The 19,713-nt window shown below is 46.3% G+C and overlaps 1 protein-coding gene across 1 annotated transcript in view; it reads left to right on the forward strand.

Annotated features, from left to right (window-relative positions):
- The window catches only part of PGM5 (phosphoglucomutase 5), a 208,350-nt gene extending 188,932 nt beyond the window's left edge, over positions 1-19,418 (forward strand). The window contains exon 11 of the mRNA XM_028117393.2: positions 17,922-19,418. Coding sequence (XP_027973194.2) covers positions 17,922-18,011 — 90 coding nt within the window. The 3' untranslated portion in view covers positions 18,012-19,418. The remainder of the gene's footprint in view (positions 1-17,921) is intronic.
- The last annotated feature ends 295 nt before the right edge of the window (positions 19,419-19,713 follow it).

The following is a 19,713-nucleotide window of genomic DNA, read 5'->3' on the forward strand; positions in this document are numbered from 1 at the left end:
ATCATCCCAAAAGTATCTAGTACAGACTGCAGTCCAGAGCGCTCTAAATCCACAACTCTGAACAACAAGCTCCCTCTGAAGATGGAGGAAGCTATTCTAAGTCTCAAGTTATTTCTGTAAGCAATTTTTCAAACAAAATGGCCAGACCACTATGAAAGATGACAAGGCACTTGAAGAGACAAAGCGATGTGCACCAGAATCAATAGAAAATACAGAATAGAGGGTAAGCCACATGAAGGATGCAGTGAGGTGTAACAGAGTTTAACTGGAGTCTCAAAAGGAGAGGAGGGACTGGCATATTGGTGAAACTGGAAGATATTATAGCTGAAGATTTCCAGAACCAAAAGAAATCAACCCACTGGTTCTAGAAGCCCAAGCAGGATAAATAAATGTAAATCCACATCTAGACACATCAGACTAAAACTGCAGAAAATCAAAGACAGCCAAAAAATAAATAAAAGTCAAAGGTACCGTTGTCTGACAACTAATTTTTCAACAGCAATATTGAAAATCAGAAGACGAAAAGAACTGACAGTCGAGAAATGATCTTTCTAAACTGAGAGCAAAATAAAGACACTTAGGCAACAAAAACTGAGCAAAGAGGCTGCTCTCAGACCCACACAAAAAACAAGTTCTCAAGGACATCCTTCAGTTGGGAGGAATGAAAAGCAAACAAAGGCTGAAAAGAAGGGTCGATTTGTATAAACACTGGCTGTATAAAACATGAATAAAAATGCCTTCCAGTGCTGAAAATATTTAGCATGTTCTAGTACTGAGAAGTGGAATACACAGCCACAAATAGCCGTAAGCATCACGAGAGGAATCCTGGTTCAGGTGTGCTAAGATGCTTACGGAGCTGGGAGGAAAGTAAAGGCATAGATCATTATTTGACCTTAAAAAGTCAGGGATTCGTCTTGCAATTTCTAGGTAACCATCACAAAAAATATACAAGAAGAGGGTTTAGCTTCCAACCTAAGAAAGGAAAACACAGAGAACACAACTTAAAAAAAAAAAAAAAAGGCCAAGAGAAGAAAGAAAAACAGGTGGGTCAAAAAGCATGTAAGATGGGTAAGATTAAACACAAATATATTCATGCTTCCTTTAAATGCAGGTGAAATAAATGCCCTAGGGAAAAGACAGAGTCTAGATTTTTTAAAAAGACAAAAGCGCATTACAAGAGACACATCTTAAAAAAAAAAAATAGAAAATTTGAAAGTTCAAAGATACATGCAAATAAACAGCTCTTTCTGCCCACGGGTTCTGTCCCCATGCTTTAATAAAAGGTATATACACATAATAACCAAAAATCTAGCTTTGTTTCAGATAAAGGTTGAAAGTATTGCTAAAGATTAAGAGGAACTCTTTATAATGATCAAAGGTTTAATGCCCCCAGTTAGACCTAACAATCTTAAAACTGCAAAGCAAAAAATTGACAAAACCCTAAGAAAAAATAGAGAAATCTTCAATCACCCTGGAATATTTTAACACCCCTCTTAGCAATTACTGGAACAAGTAGATACAAAAATTAAACTATAGAATATTTGGACAACAGTATTAACATGCCTGACTCAATGGGCATATGTAGATAGTACACCAAAAAGCACCAACATATAAATTCTTTGCATGCCACAGGAACGCATCTAAAAATTAACTATATGCTGGGGAATGAAGTAATCCAGAGTACTACCACAAAGGCAATTAAGAAGAGAAAGTAGTAACAGAATGGATAGGGAAAAGCATTTGGCAACATGCATTTTTATATCATCTATTCACGATAAAAGTTTTGCCGCTAGGAATCCAGAGAGAGTCCTTTAACTGCAGAACAATCTTGGAGGTATGCTACGCGTGCTGAATTTGACGAATTCATTTAGAGTTCAGATAGGCTGGGCCTCCAGAACTACAAGCATCAACTCTACATATAATTTGTGTGTGTAACTTTTATGTGCTTCCTGGTGATGGCTATGTTCCATAGTTCTTAAAAAGGCAATTTTCTTTTTTTTTTTTTTTAAGTATTTTATTTATTTGGGGAAGAGAGCACACAAGCCGGTGGGGGCTGGTGCCGGGGGGGGGGGCGGCGGGGAGAGGGGAGAAGCAGGAAACCCACTGAGCAGGGATCCTGATGCGGGGCTCGATCCCAGAACCCTGGGATCATGACCTGAGCCAAAGGCAAAGTTGCTTAACCAACTGAGCCACCCAGGTGCCCCAAAAAGGCAGTTTTCAAATAGTGCACCTGGAACAGAGAAACTTTTAAGGCATGAAGACAAATTGTGTTTAAACTTTTTTGAAAGTGAGAAGGTCAGGGGCACCTGGGCGGCTCAGTCATTAAGCGCCTGCCTTCGGCTCAGGTCATGATCCCAGGGTCCTGGGATCAAGCCCCGCATCAGGCTCCCTGCTCCGCGGGAAGCCTGCTTCTCCCTCTCCCACTCCCCCTGCTTGTGTTTCCTCTCTCGCCGTGTCTCTCTCTGTCAAATAAATAAATAAAATCTTAAAAAAAAAAAAAAGTGAGAAGCTCAGTCTAGGGTACTGAGATACCCCACACCTTTGCAATTAAAATCAAGGCACTGACTGGGTTTGGAGCTTAGCTCTGCCCCTTGTCTGCTGTGTGACTTTGAGCAAGTTATGTAACATCCCTGAGCCTCCGTTTCCTCATCTGTAAAAGGGGGATCATACCACTTACCTCATAGGCCTTTAAGAAGATTAACTCAAAACATGAATTAGAGTAGTGGTCCACACATAGTGGGTACTCAGGCTCAGCTATTAAAGATTGTTCGGGGCACCTGGGTGGCTCGGTTATTAAGCATCTGACTCGATCTCAGCGCAGGTCTTGATCTCAGGGTCAAGTTCAGGCCCCATGTGGGGCTCCAGGCGGGGTAGGGAGACTACTTAAAAAAAATTGCTAAAGAAGAATCAAAACTTTAGAACCCAAGGCACAAACTATGGATGAAGGCAAAAGGAAGCATTTCTTCTTCCCAAGATTTTGGCAAAGCCAGTGAATCAATTCTCCGTCTGGCTGTGGAGCCAACTCTGTTGCCTTTGACCTAAACCCAGCCGGGAAACATAACATTTTCTGGCTTCCAAGATTGCTGAGGCAAGAGCAGGCCTGAATTTGATGTTCGTAATTGGAAGCTGTGTATTTAGCAAGCAAAGCCTCGTGGCCGCCTTCGGTGACAGAGCCCTGAATGCAGGGCTGGGGATGCTGCCGAGGGCCATGTTGTATCTCATTTCATGTTTATGACAACCGTGTGAATCAGGAATTATTATTAGCCTCCCAACTTCAAGATGAGGCACAGAGAGATGAAGAACCTTGTCTAGTAAGGTGTCAGAGCTGGAATTAAACGCAAGCCTGACTGATTCATGCATTCAACACACCAACTATGTGCTCTCCCATTTCACTTACGCCTGAGCTGCCTTTCCCCACCTAATGAATAGTCAAGCAATGGATCAGCCCAAAGCACTATTGAGACTGCTTGCCTTTTACTCTGGCCGGCTGTTATTGCTTAACAAATCACCTCCAAACTTAGCAGCACACTACAACCATCTCCGCATGCACATGGTCCCTATGGGTCAGGAATTTGGACGTGATGGAGCGGGGTGGCTTACCCCTGCTCCATGATGTCTGGGGTCTTCCATGGGAAGACTGGAAGGTTTGAGAGGGACTCAAATGGCTGGGACCTGGAATCTTCTGGAGGCCTCTTCACTTTTTGGCCATGGGAGAGTCAGACTTCTTACACATAGCATTGCTCAGGGCAATATGGGGAAGCTGCAGAACCTTCTGTGACCCAGGCTCAGAAGTCACATACCAGCACGTCTGCAACTCTATTGGTTGAGCAGGCCTGCCAGGTTTCAAGGGAAGAGGGACAAGAGGGAAATTCTTCCCACCTCTTAATGGGAAGAATTTCACAGGATTTGAAGCCATGTTTTAAAATTGCTACCTCGGAATCTTATCCTTCTAACTGGCTTCAGAATATCAGATATAATAAAAAAGCTGGCCCCACACCGAAAAGCAAAAGATGGCTCAGCAGCATAGAGTTTCCAAGGCATATTCTTTTTTTTCCTACCTTCTGATTTGGAAATTGTTTTAGTTTTTTTGTTTGTTTTTTTAAGATTTTATTTATTTGACAGACAATAGCGAGAGAAGGAACACAAGCAGGGGGAGTGGGAGAGGGAGAAGCAGGCTTCCCGCGGAGCAGGGAGCCCGATGTGGGGCTCGATCCCAGGACCCTGGGGATCATGACCTGAGCCAAAGGCAGATGCTTAAAGACTGAGCCACCCAGGCACCCCTGGAAATTGTTTTTGAAATGCTTTCATTTTAGGGAATAGTGTTTTTATTCCCACCAGAATGGGCTGGATAATGTCATGGTAACCAACAATTCCAAAATCTCAGTGTCTTAAAACCACCAGTGAAAACTAAGGTTTATTTCTTACTCACATTATATATTCACCACACCTTGGGTGGTGCTCTCCTCCATGTTGCTTGTCGTCTAGGGTCCGGGCATCTGGAACTTTGCTGGTTATTGTAATCAGAAGAGCTTTGACTGAAAACGACCACATCTCCTCCACTAGTTTTTTATTATTATTATGTTAATCACCATACATCACATCATTAGTTTTTGATGTAGTGTTCCATGATTCACTGTTTGCGTATAATACCCACTACTCCATGCAGAACGTGCCCTATTTAATACCCATCACCAGGCTAACCCATCCTCCCATGCCCCTCCCCTCTAGAACCCTCTGTTTGCTTCTCAGAGTCCATAGTCTCTCATGGTTCGTCTCCCCCTCCGATTTACCCCCCCCTTCATTCTTCCCCTCCTGCTATCTTCTTCTTGTTTTTCTCTTTAAATTTTTTATTGTTGTGTTAATCACCATACATCACATCATTAGTTTTTGATGTAGTGTTCCATGATTCACTGTTTGCGTATAATACCCACTGCTCCATGCAGAACGTGCCCTCTTTAATACCCATCACCAGGCTAACCCATCCTCCCACCCCCCTCCCCTCTAGAACCCTCCGTTTGTTTTCCAGAGTCCATCATCTCTCATGGTTCGTCTCCCCCTCCGATTTCCCCCCCTTCATTCTTCCCCTCCTGCTATCTTCTTTTTTTTCTTCTTCACATATATTGCATTATTTGTTTCAGAGGTACAGATCTGTGATTCAACAGTCTTGCACAATTCACAGCGCTCACCATAGCACATACCCTCCCCCATGTCTATCACCCAGCCACCCCATCCCTCCCACCCCCCACCACTCCAGCAACCCTCAGTTTGTTTCCTGAGATAAAGAATTCCTTCTATCAGTGAGGTCATATGATACATGTCTTTCTCTGATGGACTTATTTCGCTCAGCATAACACCCTCCAGTTCCATCCACGTCATTGCAAATGGCAAGATCTCATTCCTTTTGATGGCTGCATAATATTCCATTGTGTATATATACCACTTCTTCTTTATCCATTCATCTGTCGATGGACATCTTGGCTCTTTCCACCGTTTGGCTATTGTGGTCATTGCTGCTATAAACATTGGGGTGCACGTACCCCTTCGGATCCCTACATTTGTATCTTTGGGGTAAATACCCAGCAGTGCAATTGCTGGATCGGATGGTAGCTCTATTTTCAACTGTTTGAGGAACCTCCATACCGTTTTCCAGAGTGGCTGCACCAGCCTGCATTCCCACCGACAGCGTAGGAGGGTTCCCCTTTCTCCGCATCCCCACCAGCATCTGTCGTTTCCTGACTTGTTCATTTTAGCCATTCTGACTGGTGTGAGGTGATATCTCACTGAGGTTCTGATTTGGATTTCCCTGATGCCGAGTGATGTTGAGCACTTTTTCATGTGTCTGTTGGCCATTTGGATGTCTTCTTTGGAAAAATGTCTGTTCATGTCTTCTGCCCATTTCTTGATTGGATCATTTGTTCTTTGAGTGTTGAGTTTAAGAAGTTCTTTATAGATTTTGGATACTAGCCCTTTATCTGATATATCATTTGCAAATATCTTCTCCCTTCCTGTCGGTTGTCTTTTGGTTTTGTGGACTGTTTCTTTTGCTGTGCAAAAGCTTTTTATCTTGATGAGGTCCCAATAGTTCATTTCTGCCCTTGCTTCCCTTGCCTTTGGCGATGTTTCTAGGAAGAAGTTGCTGTGGCTGAGGTCGAAGAGGTTGCTGCCTGTGTTCTCCTTTAGGATTTGGATGGACTCCTGTCTCACGTTTAGGTCTTTCAAACATTTTGAGTCTATTTTTTGCGTGTGGTGTAAGGAAATGGTCCAGTTTCATTCTTCTGCATGTGGCTGTCCAATTTTCCCAACACCATTTGTTGAAGAGACTGTCTTTTTTCCATTGGACATTCTTTCTTGCTTTGTCAAAGATGAGTTGACCATAGAGTTGAGGGTCTATTTCTGGGCTCTCGATTCTGTTCCATTGATCTATGTGTCTGTTTTTGTGCCACTACCATACTGTCTTGATGATGACAGCTTTGTAATAGAGCTGGAAGTCCAGAATTGCGATGCCGCCAGCTTTACTTTTCTTTTTCAACGTTCCTCTGGCTATTCGGGGTCTTTTCTGGTTCCATACACATTTTAGGATTATTTGTTCCATTTCTTTGAAAAAAATGGATGGTATTTTGATGGGGATTGCATTGAATGTGTAGATTGCTCTAGTAGCATTGACATCTTCACAATATTTGTTCTTCTGATCCAGGAGCATGGAATGTTTTTCCATTTCTTTGTGTCTTCCTCAATTTCTTTCATGAGGATTTTATAGTTTTCTGAGTACATCTCCTCCACCTTTAACCCAGTGGCTGGAAATTGTTAAAAGAAGGCCGTAGAAGGACCTGGAAATTCAACCTGTGTCAGGGAGGAGAGGAACGCCAGGTACCAGTGTGTGCTCTAATGGGTACCAAAGTGACTGACTAATGCCATTAAAGAAATGGAGCTTACAGTTGTTATTGTGAACAGTTTTTCTGAGCCTAGATCTATGAGGGCTTTGGAACCAAATATCTGTTAACTAATCTTTTTGAAGCATACAAATGTGAACTAGTTTGGGGGTGCCTGGGTGGCTCAGCCGGTTAAGTGTCTGCCTTTGGCTCAGGTCATGATCCCGGGGTCCTGGGATCGGGCCCCATGTTGGGTTCCCTGCTCGGTGGGGAGCTTCTCCCTCTCCCTCTGCCTGCCGCTCCCCCTGCTCATTCTCTATCTCTCTCTGTCAAATAAATAAATAAAATCTTTAAAAAAAAAAATGTGAGCTAGTTTGGATGAATGTGAACCAGTATGTGAATGTGTTCAGATTCTCTTACACAAACCAAATGTAAAAGTCCAGTGAACACCACACATCTGGGGAGATGTGGGGAGGTCGGGGGGGGGGGGCTCCCAGATGGCTGGGGTTTCATGATCCTGAAGTGCCCCTTGAGGAAAAACCCATGACTGCCTGTATCTAGGAATCACTGGTCTTTAGGGATACCCCCCATTGTCTTGGTATAGGTTCCATATGGGGCCCTGGGTTGTGTAGCCATAAAGCCCAGATGCCCTTCCAGGGTGAAGAGGGTATAAGATATGGCTTGAGCACATCTTGAAGCCCCGTTGGGACCTTTCTGGTAATATACCCATAGATCTCTTCTCCGTGTGAAGACACACTCAGGAGCAAAAGGCATGCTCAGAAGCAGCACTGTGGATGTGTGTCACCCTCACACCCACACACCTCCCACCCATCACATGACTTAGAGCACCCAGCTTCCTGTGACAGGGCATGCACGCCATGGTGAACCCTGGAGTCAGAAATTCAAATGGCAGGCAAATAACTCACCAGTGTGCATAGGACAGCCAGGCATAAAACAGAGGGAATTGTTGGTTAGAACTGGCGTGCCATCTAAAGGTGTTCAGTTCATATTAAAATATATGTATATATTTACACACACACACACACACACACATTTTGGGCTAGCAAAAATAAGAGATGGCAGAGGAGATTGGGTGGCCATGGACTGCCACCTTGTATACCCCAGCATAGCCTTGTGAGTGGCATGGCCGGTGCTCCGGGGTTAGCTCCATTCAGTTCCTGGTTTGGAGGTTGACAGCAATACTTACCCACTCCTGCCCCCACTGTGTGCCATGCCTGTTCTGAGTGTTTCCTGTTCATTAGCTCATTTCATCTTCACAGCTGCCCTATGGGTCAGGGTCCCCTTTTTTGTGCACACAGCACGAAGGCTCATGGAGGGTAGGTGCCTTACAAGCTCGCACAGCACGCAAGGAGTAGGGCCCGGCACTGGGCTTCAGAGCCCGTACTTGTAATCACTCTTCTGGACCGCTCCTTCTAGAATAAGTAGCGTGACCCTTTTTAAGTGTGGTCTTCAGACCTGGGTATGCATCAGAATCACTTTGGGAGCTTGTCAGGGCTCTACACTCCCTGACTGGTCCCCAGATGCACCAAGAGGGCATCACCATGATGGGAGCCCAGAGTAGCATCCATGATGCTTCTCCCCTTGTCCTTAGGTAACAGTCTTCTGACCAACCTTTGGGGAATTTCTTTTGAAGCTTTTAACCCATTTCTCAGGCGCAAGGCTTCCTGGCATCCAAATGCAGAAAGCCAGGCTGAACCTCATTATTGTTCCAGCCCTAGGAACCGTGTTTTTAAGAAGTAACTTATGACCTGGACTATGGCTTTTGGAAGTGGTTGGAACAGAGGGACAAAGAAGAGGTAAATGCTTTCAAGGAGAGTCCTTTGAGCAACACCAACTGGACAGTGGTCCTTTGTTTTGTTTTGTTTTTAGCCCCTGCTTTCCATCATGCGGTTGTATTTCTGCTAACAATTCCGGAGTGGCGGTGGCGGGGTGGGCAACCGTACTTTCCCTCTGAATTGGCAAGTGTGTTCCACATCAAGGAAACCCTTGAAGTCTGTTGTGAAGGTGCTGAACGAAGAGAAACGTGGAAGACACAGTATGGGTGTCTGAGGAGGGTGGGCAGAAATTGTAGCGATCTGAACCAACTAATCGTTTCCCAGCCTGTCACAATGTCTTTGATGGCAGAAAGGAGGCTCGAAAGGGAGAGGAGAGAAAAGAGAGGGAGAGAAAGAGTGGCCAGGGGGCAGTTCTCTGAAACGTAAGCTGTCACATCTTGCATGTCGGTCTGTGTTTGCAGCACAGGATGAAGGCGGGGTGCTGAGACTCTGCCTGATGCCTGTCATCGGTGCCAGTGGTTTGGCTCTGCCCCTCCCACCATCTCTGCAGATACCTCTGAGTCTGGAGCCAAATGGAGCTCACATTTGAACAGATAGGAAAATCAGCTTCGTGACTCTTCTGTTGTATTTTGGATTTGCAGTCTAGGGGCTGCATTTCACCTCTTACCGCAGTCGCAAGAGTGGGGAGGGTGGTGGGGAAGGGGGCCAGGTCTGCCTGGTCAGTGTGGTTTCTAGTAGACTTGTCACTGCCAATCCAAAGGGCTTGTGTAGTTTCCACTTTGATTGAACTTCTTTGGGAGTGTTTCGTCAGCTGATGTCTTGGGATGACTCTCTGCCCCTCAGAGGAGAGCTTTTGTGGACGCCAGGCTTCTGATAGTGACAAGATCGATGGTTCCTTCAGTGTTGGGCTCAAAATTCAGACTTACGTGGTCATTTTTCACAGTGTCCATTTTGGCTAATTTTAGTTCTATTGTAGACCAAGACAGGTAGACGTGTTGCATGAAAAAGGAATTAAAGTCAGGGCCATGGTTGTATGGATTGTAATAAAGAGCAGAATGTTGCAGTGTTTAGCATTTCCACTTAATTTTTATTTATTTTTTTTAAATTTATTTTTATTTGTTTAAATTCAATTTAACATATAGTGTATCATTTGTTTCTGGGGTAGAGGTCCGTGATTCATCAGTTGCATACAACACCCGGGGCTCATCACTTCAATGCCCTCCTTAATGCCCATCACCCTTAATTTTTATCCGGAAAAACATTTCATTTTGTTTTCAGTAATAATTCCTGTTCTAGATGTTTCCCAAATGGGTTTAAAATAGCCAGTCATTCTTCTTATCTAAAATCGGGGTTATTGTAGCCAGGGTGGCATCTAGCCTCTAGGGCACCCTTGTGCAAACTGTAAAAAGTGTCCAGGATGATGAGGCTGGTGGATGGCATCTTAGTGGGAAGACAAAGGCGCCCCTTCCTCCGGGAAGATGCCGCCCCTCGCCATCTTCTGAGATGGGCTTGGGATGGGTTTCCACCCCCACTTACCCCTATGGGCAGGAGCCCTTCTAAAGTGGGCTTGGGGATCACAGATCCCTGTCCTCGACTCTCTCTGTCACACTGTGTGAGTGTTCAGGATTTAAAAGGCACTATCATCAGAAGCTGTCTCCAGTGCTCAGATATATTGGAAACAAAGTCAGAGGATGACTCCAAGTTTATAATCCTAACAGGTACTAATTACTCCACAACTCCTGGGATACAAGAAATGTCACACTGCTCTGGTGTACAGATCAGACGGTCTCTAACTTGGTCACCCCAGCCTGAGTTGTCAGGAAGCTCCGTAGTGGCCATCTGGGGCTTCGTCCCTTTTCCGCAACATCAAAGACCGTGCAGAAGGGACAGAGGCCTGGAGAGGGTGCTTGCCACCCTGGGGAGAATGCGGGTTTCCTCTGCTGCTCTGTGACACCACGTCTGTGTGTTGTCCCCGCCATCTGTGTGGGGCATTGCTCTGAGCAGGGGCATGGGCTCTTTAACCCCGTGGTCCTTGCCACTGCCCACAGGCCCCCCTCCCTCCTCGGCATTGCTGATCCAAGGGGGCTCAGGTGCCCACCATTTCCCAAACACCGAGTCTTTTTCCTTTCCTGTATTCCTGGGTTTGACAACTTTCCTTTGCTCTCAGCTCTGGATGATGAAGCCTTCACCCCAGCCCTTGATCCACGTTAATACTTAGTGTTAATTCGAATGCCCCAAGAACCTAGTAACCCTTCCCAAGTGGAGAGGGGTTCCTGGCCTAAGAGACACAAACCTGGCCTCTCCCTTGGGTTGAGGAACAGGTAGGTGGGGGAATTGATGGACAGTTTCATCTCTTCCTGCTGGATCTTCCTGATGAAGGGGGTACAAACACAGGGTAGTTTCTCGGTAATCACCCACCGCCTTAAACACTGGGCAACTCACCTGATTACCTAATTTCCCAAACCCGCCATTTCCTTTAGCAACTCTTATGGGCAAGACACATATTGTAGGGGAAACCGACATACGTAAGAAAACTCTGCCTTCTAGCCACTTAGAGTTTAGTGGGAAGTGTGCAGAGGAATGGGGGGGGGCGGGGAACAACTCTACAAATTCCTCTAAGTGAAGATAAAAAGCAATCAGCAGAGAAGCAAGGGAACGTCGGGAGAATGGAGGGAGCCTAGCTGGGTGGGGTGGGGTTGTCGGAAGATCTCAGGAAGGAGGCCTCGAGGGCTGGGTGAGATTGCAACCAGGTTCTAAACTGACAGAACGACCATGTGGAAGTGGAGACGAGAGGCGGGTGGGCTGCCTCAGGCTGGGAGGGGGCGTGTCACAGTTTCAGGGGTGCAGCGGCGTGAGACAAGGGGGCAGGCAGCAGACTGAGGAGGGCTCGTGGCAAGGAAGGGCAGCGTCATTTCCTGTGGCTGCTGTCACCGTCCCCCTCCCCCCAGATTGGGGGGCTTCAAACAATAGAAATGGATCTCTCCTGGCTCAGGGGGTACCATTCTGAAATCGTGGGGTCTGCAGGCTGGCAATCCCTCTGGAGGCTCTGGGAGAGAACGCTTCTTGCTTCTTCCACCTTCCGGCAGCTGCTGACGCTGTCGGACGTGTGGCTGCGTCACTCGCACCTCTGGCTCCATGTCCACCAGCTCCTCTGTGCGTGTGTGTGTGCGATCTCCCTCTGACTCTCTCTCATGAGGGCAGCCATGATTGCATTTAGGGCCCAGCTGGATAATCCCGGAAAATCTCATCTCGAGGTGTTTGACTTTATCACATCTGCAAAGAACCTTCCCCCCTCCCCCAAAGAAGATCACATTTACAGACTCTAGGGACTTGGACCTGACATATTGGGGGCTATTATTCTGCCCACCGGAGGGAGTGAGACCCAGCCATCAAGAGCCTGACAGCCACGCCAAGAGGGACTGAGAGTAGCCTTCGAGCGATCTTCCGGGACTTGGGAGGGATCTTCCGGGACTTGGGAGGGATCATCCGGGACTTGGGAGGGATCATCCGGGACTTGGGAGGGATCTTCCGGGACTTGGGAGGGATCTTCCGGGACTTGGGAGGGATCATCCGGGACTTGGGAGGGATCATCTGGTACTTTTACGTGAGGGCGTCATGAGTGAGTCTGGTCCGAAAAGCTCAGTGTAGTGAGGCTAAGAACAGGTAGGGGATGCGGGCGACTGTGTTAAGGAGGGAGCAATGGGACGAAGAGCAGTGGGTGGATGGGGAGCCGCGGTGGAAATATGATCGATGGGTTTGAATGTGAGGAGAGAGAGACTCACCAAAGAGCACTTCCGGCCCAGCTGTTGGAGACATTAGTGGGGTATGCTGGTGCGGCCCTGAGCTGAGTTGATGAGGAAATTAATTTGGGTTCGCAAGAAGTTTTGTTTTTATAAGGAAGGAAGCTTTTTCTCACTGGTGGTAAAAAGCTGAGCCATGTTGGTACCTCAAAATGATCCAAGAAAAACATAATTTGGGTGAATTTATTGGATTAATGTAATTTTGTCTTCATTCATTTTAAAATTTTGATTTGTTTTAGGGCACACAGAGACCAAGGTTAGCTCAAGAAATCCAAGGTCCTAGAGACCAGACCTCGAGCAGAGTTATAGACTCAGCCCCCTAGGCAGGAGTGAATGGACCTTTACTTGAGAGATTATTGGGATTCACACCATTCTTTTCTCTCCACCAACTCTTCATTATTTCCCTCTGCTCTCTGGTTTCTTTCTGCTTTCTTGTAACTTTTTGTCATCTTTCTCAGAGTCCCTGTTTTCGTACAACCCCTGGATTACCATGGCGCCTTATACCCTCATGGTTAATCAATTATAACCTCGTGGTTAATTTAGCTCCCACTGCTAACTGGCTCATTCTTTCATTACCTATCAGTTTAACCCCTGAGGGAAAGAATCCAATCAGCTCGTTTAAGTTTTGTCCCTGGCCATCTGGCAGGCCTCTGATGGCTGCCTAAAGGTCAGGGACCCACTCCTGGTCCAGTCAGCTGTGGCCAGGGGATGGAATTGTGTGATGCAAGCAAGAAAACTGAGCCTTGGGCTGGAGCAAAGAACTTAGACAGGTAGAGGAATCAGCACGCCTTAGAGTAGTGGTTTGCAAAGTGTGGTCCCTGGATCCCCAACATCAGCATCACCTGCACCTTGTTAGAAACGCACATTCTTGGGCCCTACCTCGGACCTCCTGGATCAGGGGCTCAGGGAGGGGATCAGCAGTCTGCGCTTTGACAGACCGTCCCGGTGATTCTGATGCATGCTGAAGTTCGAGAACCACTGCCTGAAACTAAGCAAACAGCATATAGACTAAAACCAAATGTTGGAATAAAATCATGAGAGGAGGTCAGGCCGCTCAGTGGGGGTGTTGATGCAAGCTACCCCTAAGAATGAGGAGAAAGTGGCATTTGTTATAAATTCCTATTTTCTTGGCACTAGGTCTGTGTCTTCTGCTGGTGAGTGATCTGCCTTCTCTTGGGTGGTATTATCTGCCCCGAATAAGGACCTAGGATAAGTACTATTATCCCGCGACCTCCTCCCTGCACCCACAATTCCTGACCATCCGAATGCTCCCTCCTCCTCAAGGCCAGCCCGGCGCTGGGTTTCCTCCACAAATTCTGACAAATCTGGCTTAATAAATGATGGTGTTTCCAGTTAGGTTTTGTTTTTCTCCAAAAAATCAGTTAACTATTTGCTTTGAGTCTTGTGACATTCAGATCATTTACACCTCTCCTGTCCATTGCTGGTCAGGGGAAGTTCGTTTGGTTAGGGTTTGTTTTTATGGCCCTAATTTGCATGCACATGGATCAGAACCACCACCACAGCAACATAAAGTAAGAGGAGATGGGAGAAAGAGGGAAAGGAAAAACCCTCTCTGTGCTTCCAGGGAACACGAATAGGTTAAAACCTAATACAGGACCGGACCTAGGGTGAGGTTAGCTAGATGCAAAATTTAAAGAGGCACCAAAACACCTCAGCAATCAAATGAAGTATTGCAATGCAATATTTTTAAAAATCAAAATCGGTGCAGTTAAAACCTGTAATAAACAAAGCATCCAAATTTTAAGTCAAGACAGGCTCCTAATCCCTCTTTAGTCTGGTAGGCTTATTACCTGGAGATGGCAACAGATACCCTCCCGACTCTCCGAGATGGAGGAAGGACGTTGGAGCCCGAGTGAGAGCGCTGTTGGATGGATACGCTGCCAACTCAGTTTGCCACAAGAGGGGCACTCACTGTTCCTTACTCTTGAGCATAGAAAAGCTGTGTCAGGCACTTCCTAGAAAGAAGATGCTACGTTCCTAATTCATTAAAGTCTCCATTAGTTTATTCTCTTTATTCACAAAGAATGGTCTTGGAATGTCGGATACATTCATCTAACCAGCACTGCTCTCCTGTTCTCGGTCGGTGCAGATGGCTGGTCAGTCCTGTCTGACCCCTCATCTGAGGTGGGACTTGGCTGGTGCAGTAGGTGACGGTCCCACTGTCCCCTCATCTCTCCCCTTCACTCCTTTTATCCACTCTGTTTTCCCTCTCATTCCTTGTATTCTGCATTGTGGGATGGGAAGAGCAGTAGAGGAGGTGTTACTGTGTTCTTAGCTCAGCCACCAAACGGACATGGGCCCCGGGGCCCCTCAGGGCTCCTGTCTGTGCTTCGGTTTCCTCGTCTGTGACAAGAGAATCTCAAAACTAGATCATCCCGTGTTCCTCTCTGCTTCTCGAGCTCTGTGCTTCCAGTTCTACCTCAGATATCTCACAGCCACAGGCTTCTCGTTGTTAACTCCTCGTCTCACTCCCGATTCTGAGGGCCTTTCCAGTTGTCTCAGGATAATTCATCTCCCCTTGCTCCTTTCCATGATGGATGGTGGATGATAGGAGAGGAGAGTCTGGGATTCCCATGTATCAAAGCTGTGATTTCTAAAGAAAAACAGGACCGCAAAAATCCTGACACTGTTTTGTGTTGTCATTATCTCTCTTGAATAGATTCCCATTCATATTTCATCAGTAATGTTCACCTTTAATTTCTTTATACTGAGCGGGAACTTAAAGACACTTGGGAAGCAATCTGAGGAAAGAATTTTCTAGACATTTTTTTTTTATTCCTCTCCAATACTTCACTGTATCTCACTCATACTAATTTCACAGGAGTAGCTAAGTGCCATTACCTAATTCTTTCCAGAACATTCCACTTAATTTTCATAGAAAGAACCCTTCCTGTGTATACTCATATCTCACTGGTTTACATGTAGTCTAAGTGCCTATTCAGAAGAGCTCGTGTGTTACGTAGTGAGGAACAAATTTAGCTGACTCCTGATAAGCACATAACTCAGCTGCTGGAGGCAGTAGGTAAGCATATCAGAAAGAGACAGACTGGTTCACAGACAGCTCCTGTGCTATGGACATCAATCAGGATGTTTCACAGAAGAAATGGAAAGCAGAGCTGTATCTTCCGAGTTCGGTGGAAATCCATTACGAGAACTCGGGCAGGGTTTACGGTACTGGTTAAAACTGTGCTTCCCTTCCCTCTTGCCAATAGCCACCGTCACTTAAAGATGTAGAGTTGAAAGTCTTTGATCTTGAAATTCACAATGACGTGAAACAAAACATGTCTTAATTTTTCAGTTCTTAAGTTTAAATTCAATTTCACTGCATTTTCTTAAATAGATGGGATAAAGTTTATCTTTATTTGCCCTCCAGGACCTCAGTTAAAGTGATTGAGTTTTCACTTCATTCTTGTTCTCTGTCCTTATTTAACCTCCTTTATAAGTGTTAATGAAGAGTTATGTAGCCCAAAAAACCTGGGGGTGTGAGGAGAGGGAAGAGAAGACAGGAAAGGCAACGAAAGCTAATAATCTGATTTCCGTACAAAATGGATGCTTGGCTCCTCAAGGATCCAGATGCCCCTATATGGGCATCACGTGGAATATGACCTCGCAGAATGTGCCAGTAGGAAATTTTTCTGGGCACCAGGAGTGTTATTAAAAGAACATAAAACCTTCTGTTTCTGTATGCCATGTTCATGGATACGGAAGGAGAGGGAAGTGCAGTTGGCTTGTGCACTTGTGATGAAATGGCTCAAGATTCTCATCTCCCTTCTAGCTTCCAAGATTATATTTGAGCTTCTCTGTCTGGTTATCTTCACAGAGTACGATGATTTCACCCATTTAGCCATAAGTGTGTTAAACTCCTGGACTTACCTCTAGAACAATCTTTCCAGAGCACAGCTCTGATAATGTCACCCCTTAACTCAGACAACTCCAGCATGTCCCCTTGCCTAACGAATTGAATCCTCATGCCTTGCCCTGGCGTTTTCATCCCTCCAAACAAGGCTTGCTCACTTGTTACTCAGGACTGCCATGTGTATACACTCCATTCAGGACACACGGCCCTGTGCTTGGTCCTCAGACCCTGGGCCTCTGCTTGTGCTCTTGTTGTCTGCTTAGAATGCATGCATTCCCTTCATCCCCTGTACCTGTTAGGCTTAGGGGAGGGTTGCAAGTAGCAGAATCCCCCTCTCCCTTCTCAAAAATGACAGGTTTTATTTTTCTCAACGTGGTATCTTGGTTTCTTCCCTTCTGCTAGTATTTCCTAAACTTCTCTTCCATGAGTATCCCTGTATTAGGATTTGTCCTTTCAATGGACTTACATTGTTTTCACTTGAATCTGTTTGTTTATTATAGAAAGTTCGCATCTATGTGAAAAAAAAAAAAACCAGTATCCCTTTATAAATAAAATTGAATTCACAAAAGTGAATTCACTAAGATATACGGTGATATTACCTTCCATCTAGGTTACCCTTGCCTGAGGCATGCTCTGTTTGGGTTCATGTATTAAAGATTGGCAGCCAACAGAGTTTCTCCTCGATGAAATTCGAGGAGAATTCGAAGAATTCCATCGAATTCCGTCGATGAATTCGATGGAATTCTTCCATCCTCTTGGATGGAAGAAGAATGGAAAACGGGGTGACTTTCTCACTGTTTTGTAGGTAATGTCATGTCCACGCACCATCTAAAACAATCTCCCGTATCGTCTGTGTGTATGAGTATGTTTTCCACACTTTGGAAAACAGTGCCTCACTCCTGTGAAATGATTAGCAGCTAGAGGGCAAGAAATGATTCTCCTCTCCATGTCCTTTGCCTTTCTGAGAATCTACTCCTTAGGCTTCTAAACCCCCCTCCTTCTGAGGGACACGGAGGTACCTCATGAGCCACCGTGTTATTTGATGGGAAGAAAGGAGTAGATATTTCTGCAGCACTAGCCCATGGATTGGTCTGTCTTCTATGAAACATCAAGATAGTAGGTTCTGCAGGCCTCTGGTCTTAGGCTGGAGAATGAGTGTGTTCCCTCAAGTTCTCATGCGTGTACGTGTCTGGGCAGGGTGTACATGCTGTAGGGAGAGAGTAGGAGAGGAAGACTGGGGGGTTTTCTGAACTTCCTTAATTCACAAAGCTCTGAAATGCCCCGGTGCTCTAGGAGTTGAGTTGGTGGGTTCCTGTCTGAGATCGGTGTTTTGGGGGAGCTGGACAAAACTCTGGAGACCATCTCCTCCCCTGGAGCCCCCCCTCACCGCGCCCTACCCACTCTACTCTCCTCTTATGGATGAGGAACCAGGGTTTAGGGAACAGGTTTCCAGCCAGTGGGAACTCTGTCTTTAAGCGGCAAATTGGAGTTGAATCCAGATGCTGTGACAGAAACCAATCACAGTGGCCCTCCTGTGACTGACATGAGTTGTTCACAGACTTTTCCCCTCCTTTTCCAGGCCGTGCTGAGTCCTCTTATAGCCATCGCGCTGAAAATATCCCAGATTCATGAGAGAACCGGCCGGAGGGGCCCCACAGTCATCACCTGAATGGAGGAAAGATCAGTCACCAGGGCCAAAAGAGAGCGCTTGGCGGGAGACACTTCACCCACACCTTCTTGCTACCTGTTTGTGCCTTTTATGACTTTGAAACTCACACACACACACACACACACACACGATAATTTGCTGGCGGGTGGGGGAGGGGTGGTGGGAAGAGAAAAAAATCTGTTTTGTTTGGGTTTGGGTCCGTTCTTCCAAATGCAACAGTGTCTTCAGTTGTCTGTTAAAGCTGCACTATCATTTGGTATCTATATTTTATCACACAAAGGACCCTCACCTTTTGAGAAAGAGTAAGTGGGCCGGGAAGGTGTCCATCATGGTGTTAGGTGAGGAAAGGTTCTGAACTCACGCACAGAGCGCACTGCCAGAATTAGGCTCCCCGCATGCCACGGGTGCCGCTGGGCAGACCTAGGAAGACTCTCCTTGGCGTGGTGGAGGCCTTAGCTTTCCATCCGGGGTCAAGTCTCCCAGGGGGAACGGTGTGGGACTCCTCATGGCCTCTGGCCACCGGATGGCCCACTCCCTCCCTCCCATCCCCTGCCGAGTCCCCGTGCCACCTTCTCTGACATTTTCGGAAGCATTCTCCAGATCACCACGGCACACTTTCAACGAAACACATCCAAGGGTGCTTACCTCTCTTGTTTTGTAAATAATACTATTCTAGCTCTTAAGCCGGCTGCATTCCTTCAAATTCAGCCATTCATTGTGCAGGTAGAAAGCCATTTCTTGGCAGGACGCTGCAGATGAATGCTTAACATTTCACCGGCCCTCCCTTGACGACATCCCGTAGCGTGATATAGGGGTTTATATTCATTCCTCCTGGGAAGACAAAATACCACCATGTCTGCTATGTCTCTTTCTCTCCACTCCCTTATCTCCCAGTAAGGGCCTGTTTTAAAGCAGTCATTGAGACCCAGTTCAGATCTTACAGTGGCTCTAGAAGGAGACCATGAAATGCTAGCAAAGTAGAGAACAGAGTGCTTGCTGGAAGAAGACCTTATTGGTGGTCTTTAAGGACCTGATGAGATAGGGGTGGGGGAGGGCGGCACCCCTGCCGGAAACCAGAAGGTCACAGCCGGCTCGCTGTGCCCAGGAGAAGGATACTGCAGCTCTAGCAGCCTCTGTCTGCACCCAGCTGGGACACTCGGTGCGTGGGACCTGTTTGCGTGTGTTTTGCTTCCTTGGGAACGACCCTCTCACTCACCCTGTCATTAGCACCGATGACGTGGTGCTCTTTGGCCGTGAAGCAAGGGGGTTTTGCTGTAGTCAAGATGAGCGCAAGCAGGGAGACGTTCCTGGGAAGGGATTTGTGGCCACTTTCTATCTCTGCTTCTGTCAGAAACTTGCTCCGACATGTAGTAGCCAATAAAAAAGAAATTCCTGATTTCAACCTGACACATGGATTGTGGATTTTTGCGTGTCTGTCTTGCCATGGGTGGTCACATTTTGATAAGTCTGTCTTTCAGAACACTGGCAAGGGCTGGCTTTCGTTGTTAGGACCTGGGAATTTATTACGTAAGTGGGACCAGAAAAGGCAGATGGCTCAAAACTGCCTTTGGGAGCCAGCAGAGACAAAATTGGCAACTGGTCTTTCATCGTAAGTATCTTCGTTTCATAATCACAGAGGGTGGCTTCGAGCAGAGATTCTAAAGTCATGGAATTTATCAACCATGCATGTCATTTGCCTTAA

The sequence above is a fragment of the Eumetopias jubatus genome, unplaced genomic scaffold (assembly GCF_037043125.1).
Source record: "Eumetopias jubatus isolate StellerSeaLion01/CBP00866 unplaced genomic scaffold, mEumJub1_p1.0 scaffold_15, whole genome shotgun sequence".
In the NCBI taxonomy this organism is placed as follows: Eukaryota; Metazoa; Chordata; class Mammalia; order Carnivora; family Otariidae; genus Eumetopias; species Eumetopias jubatus.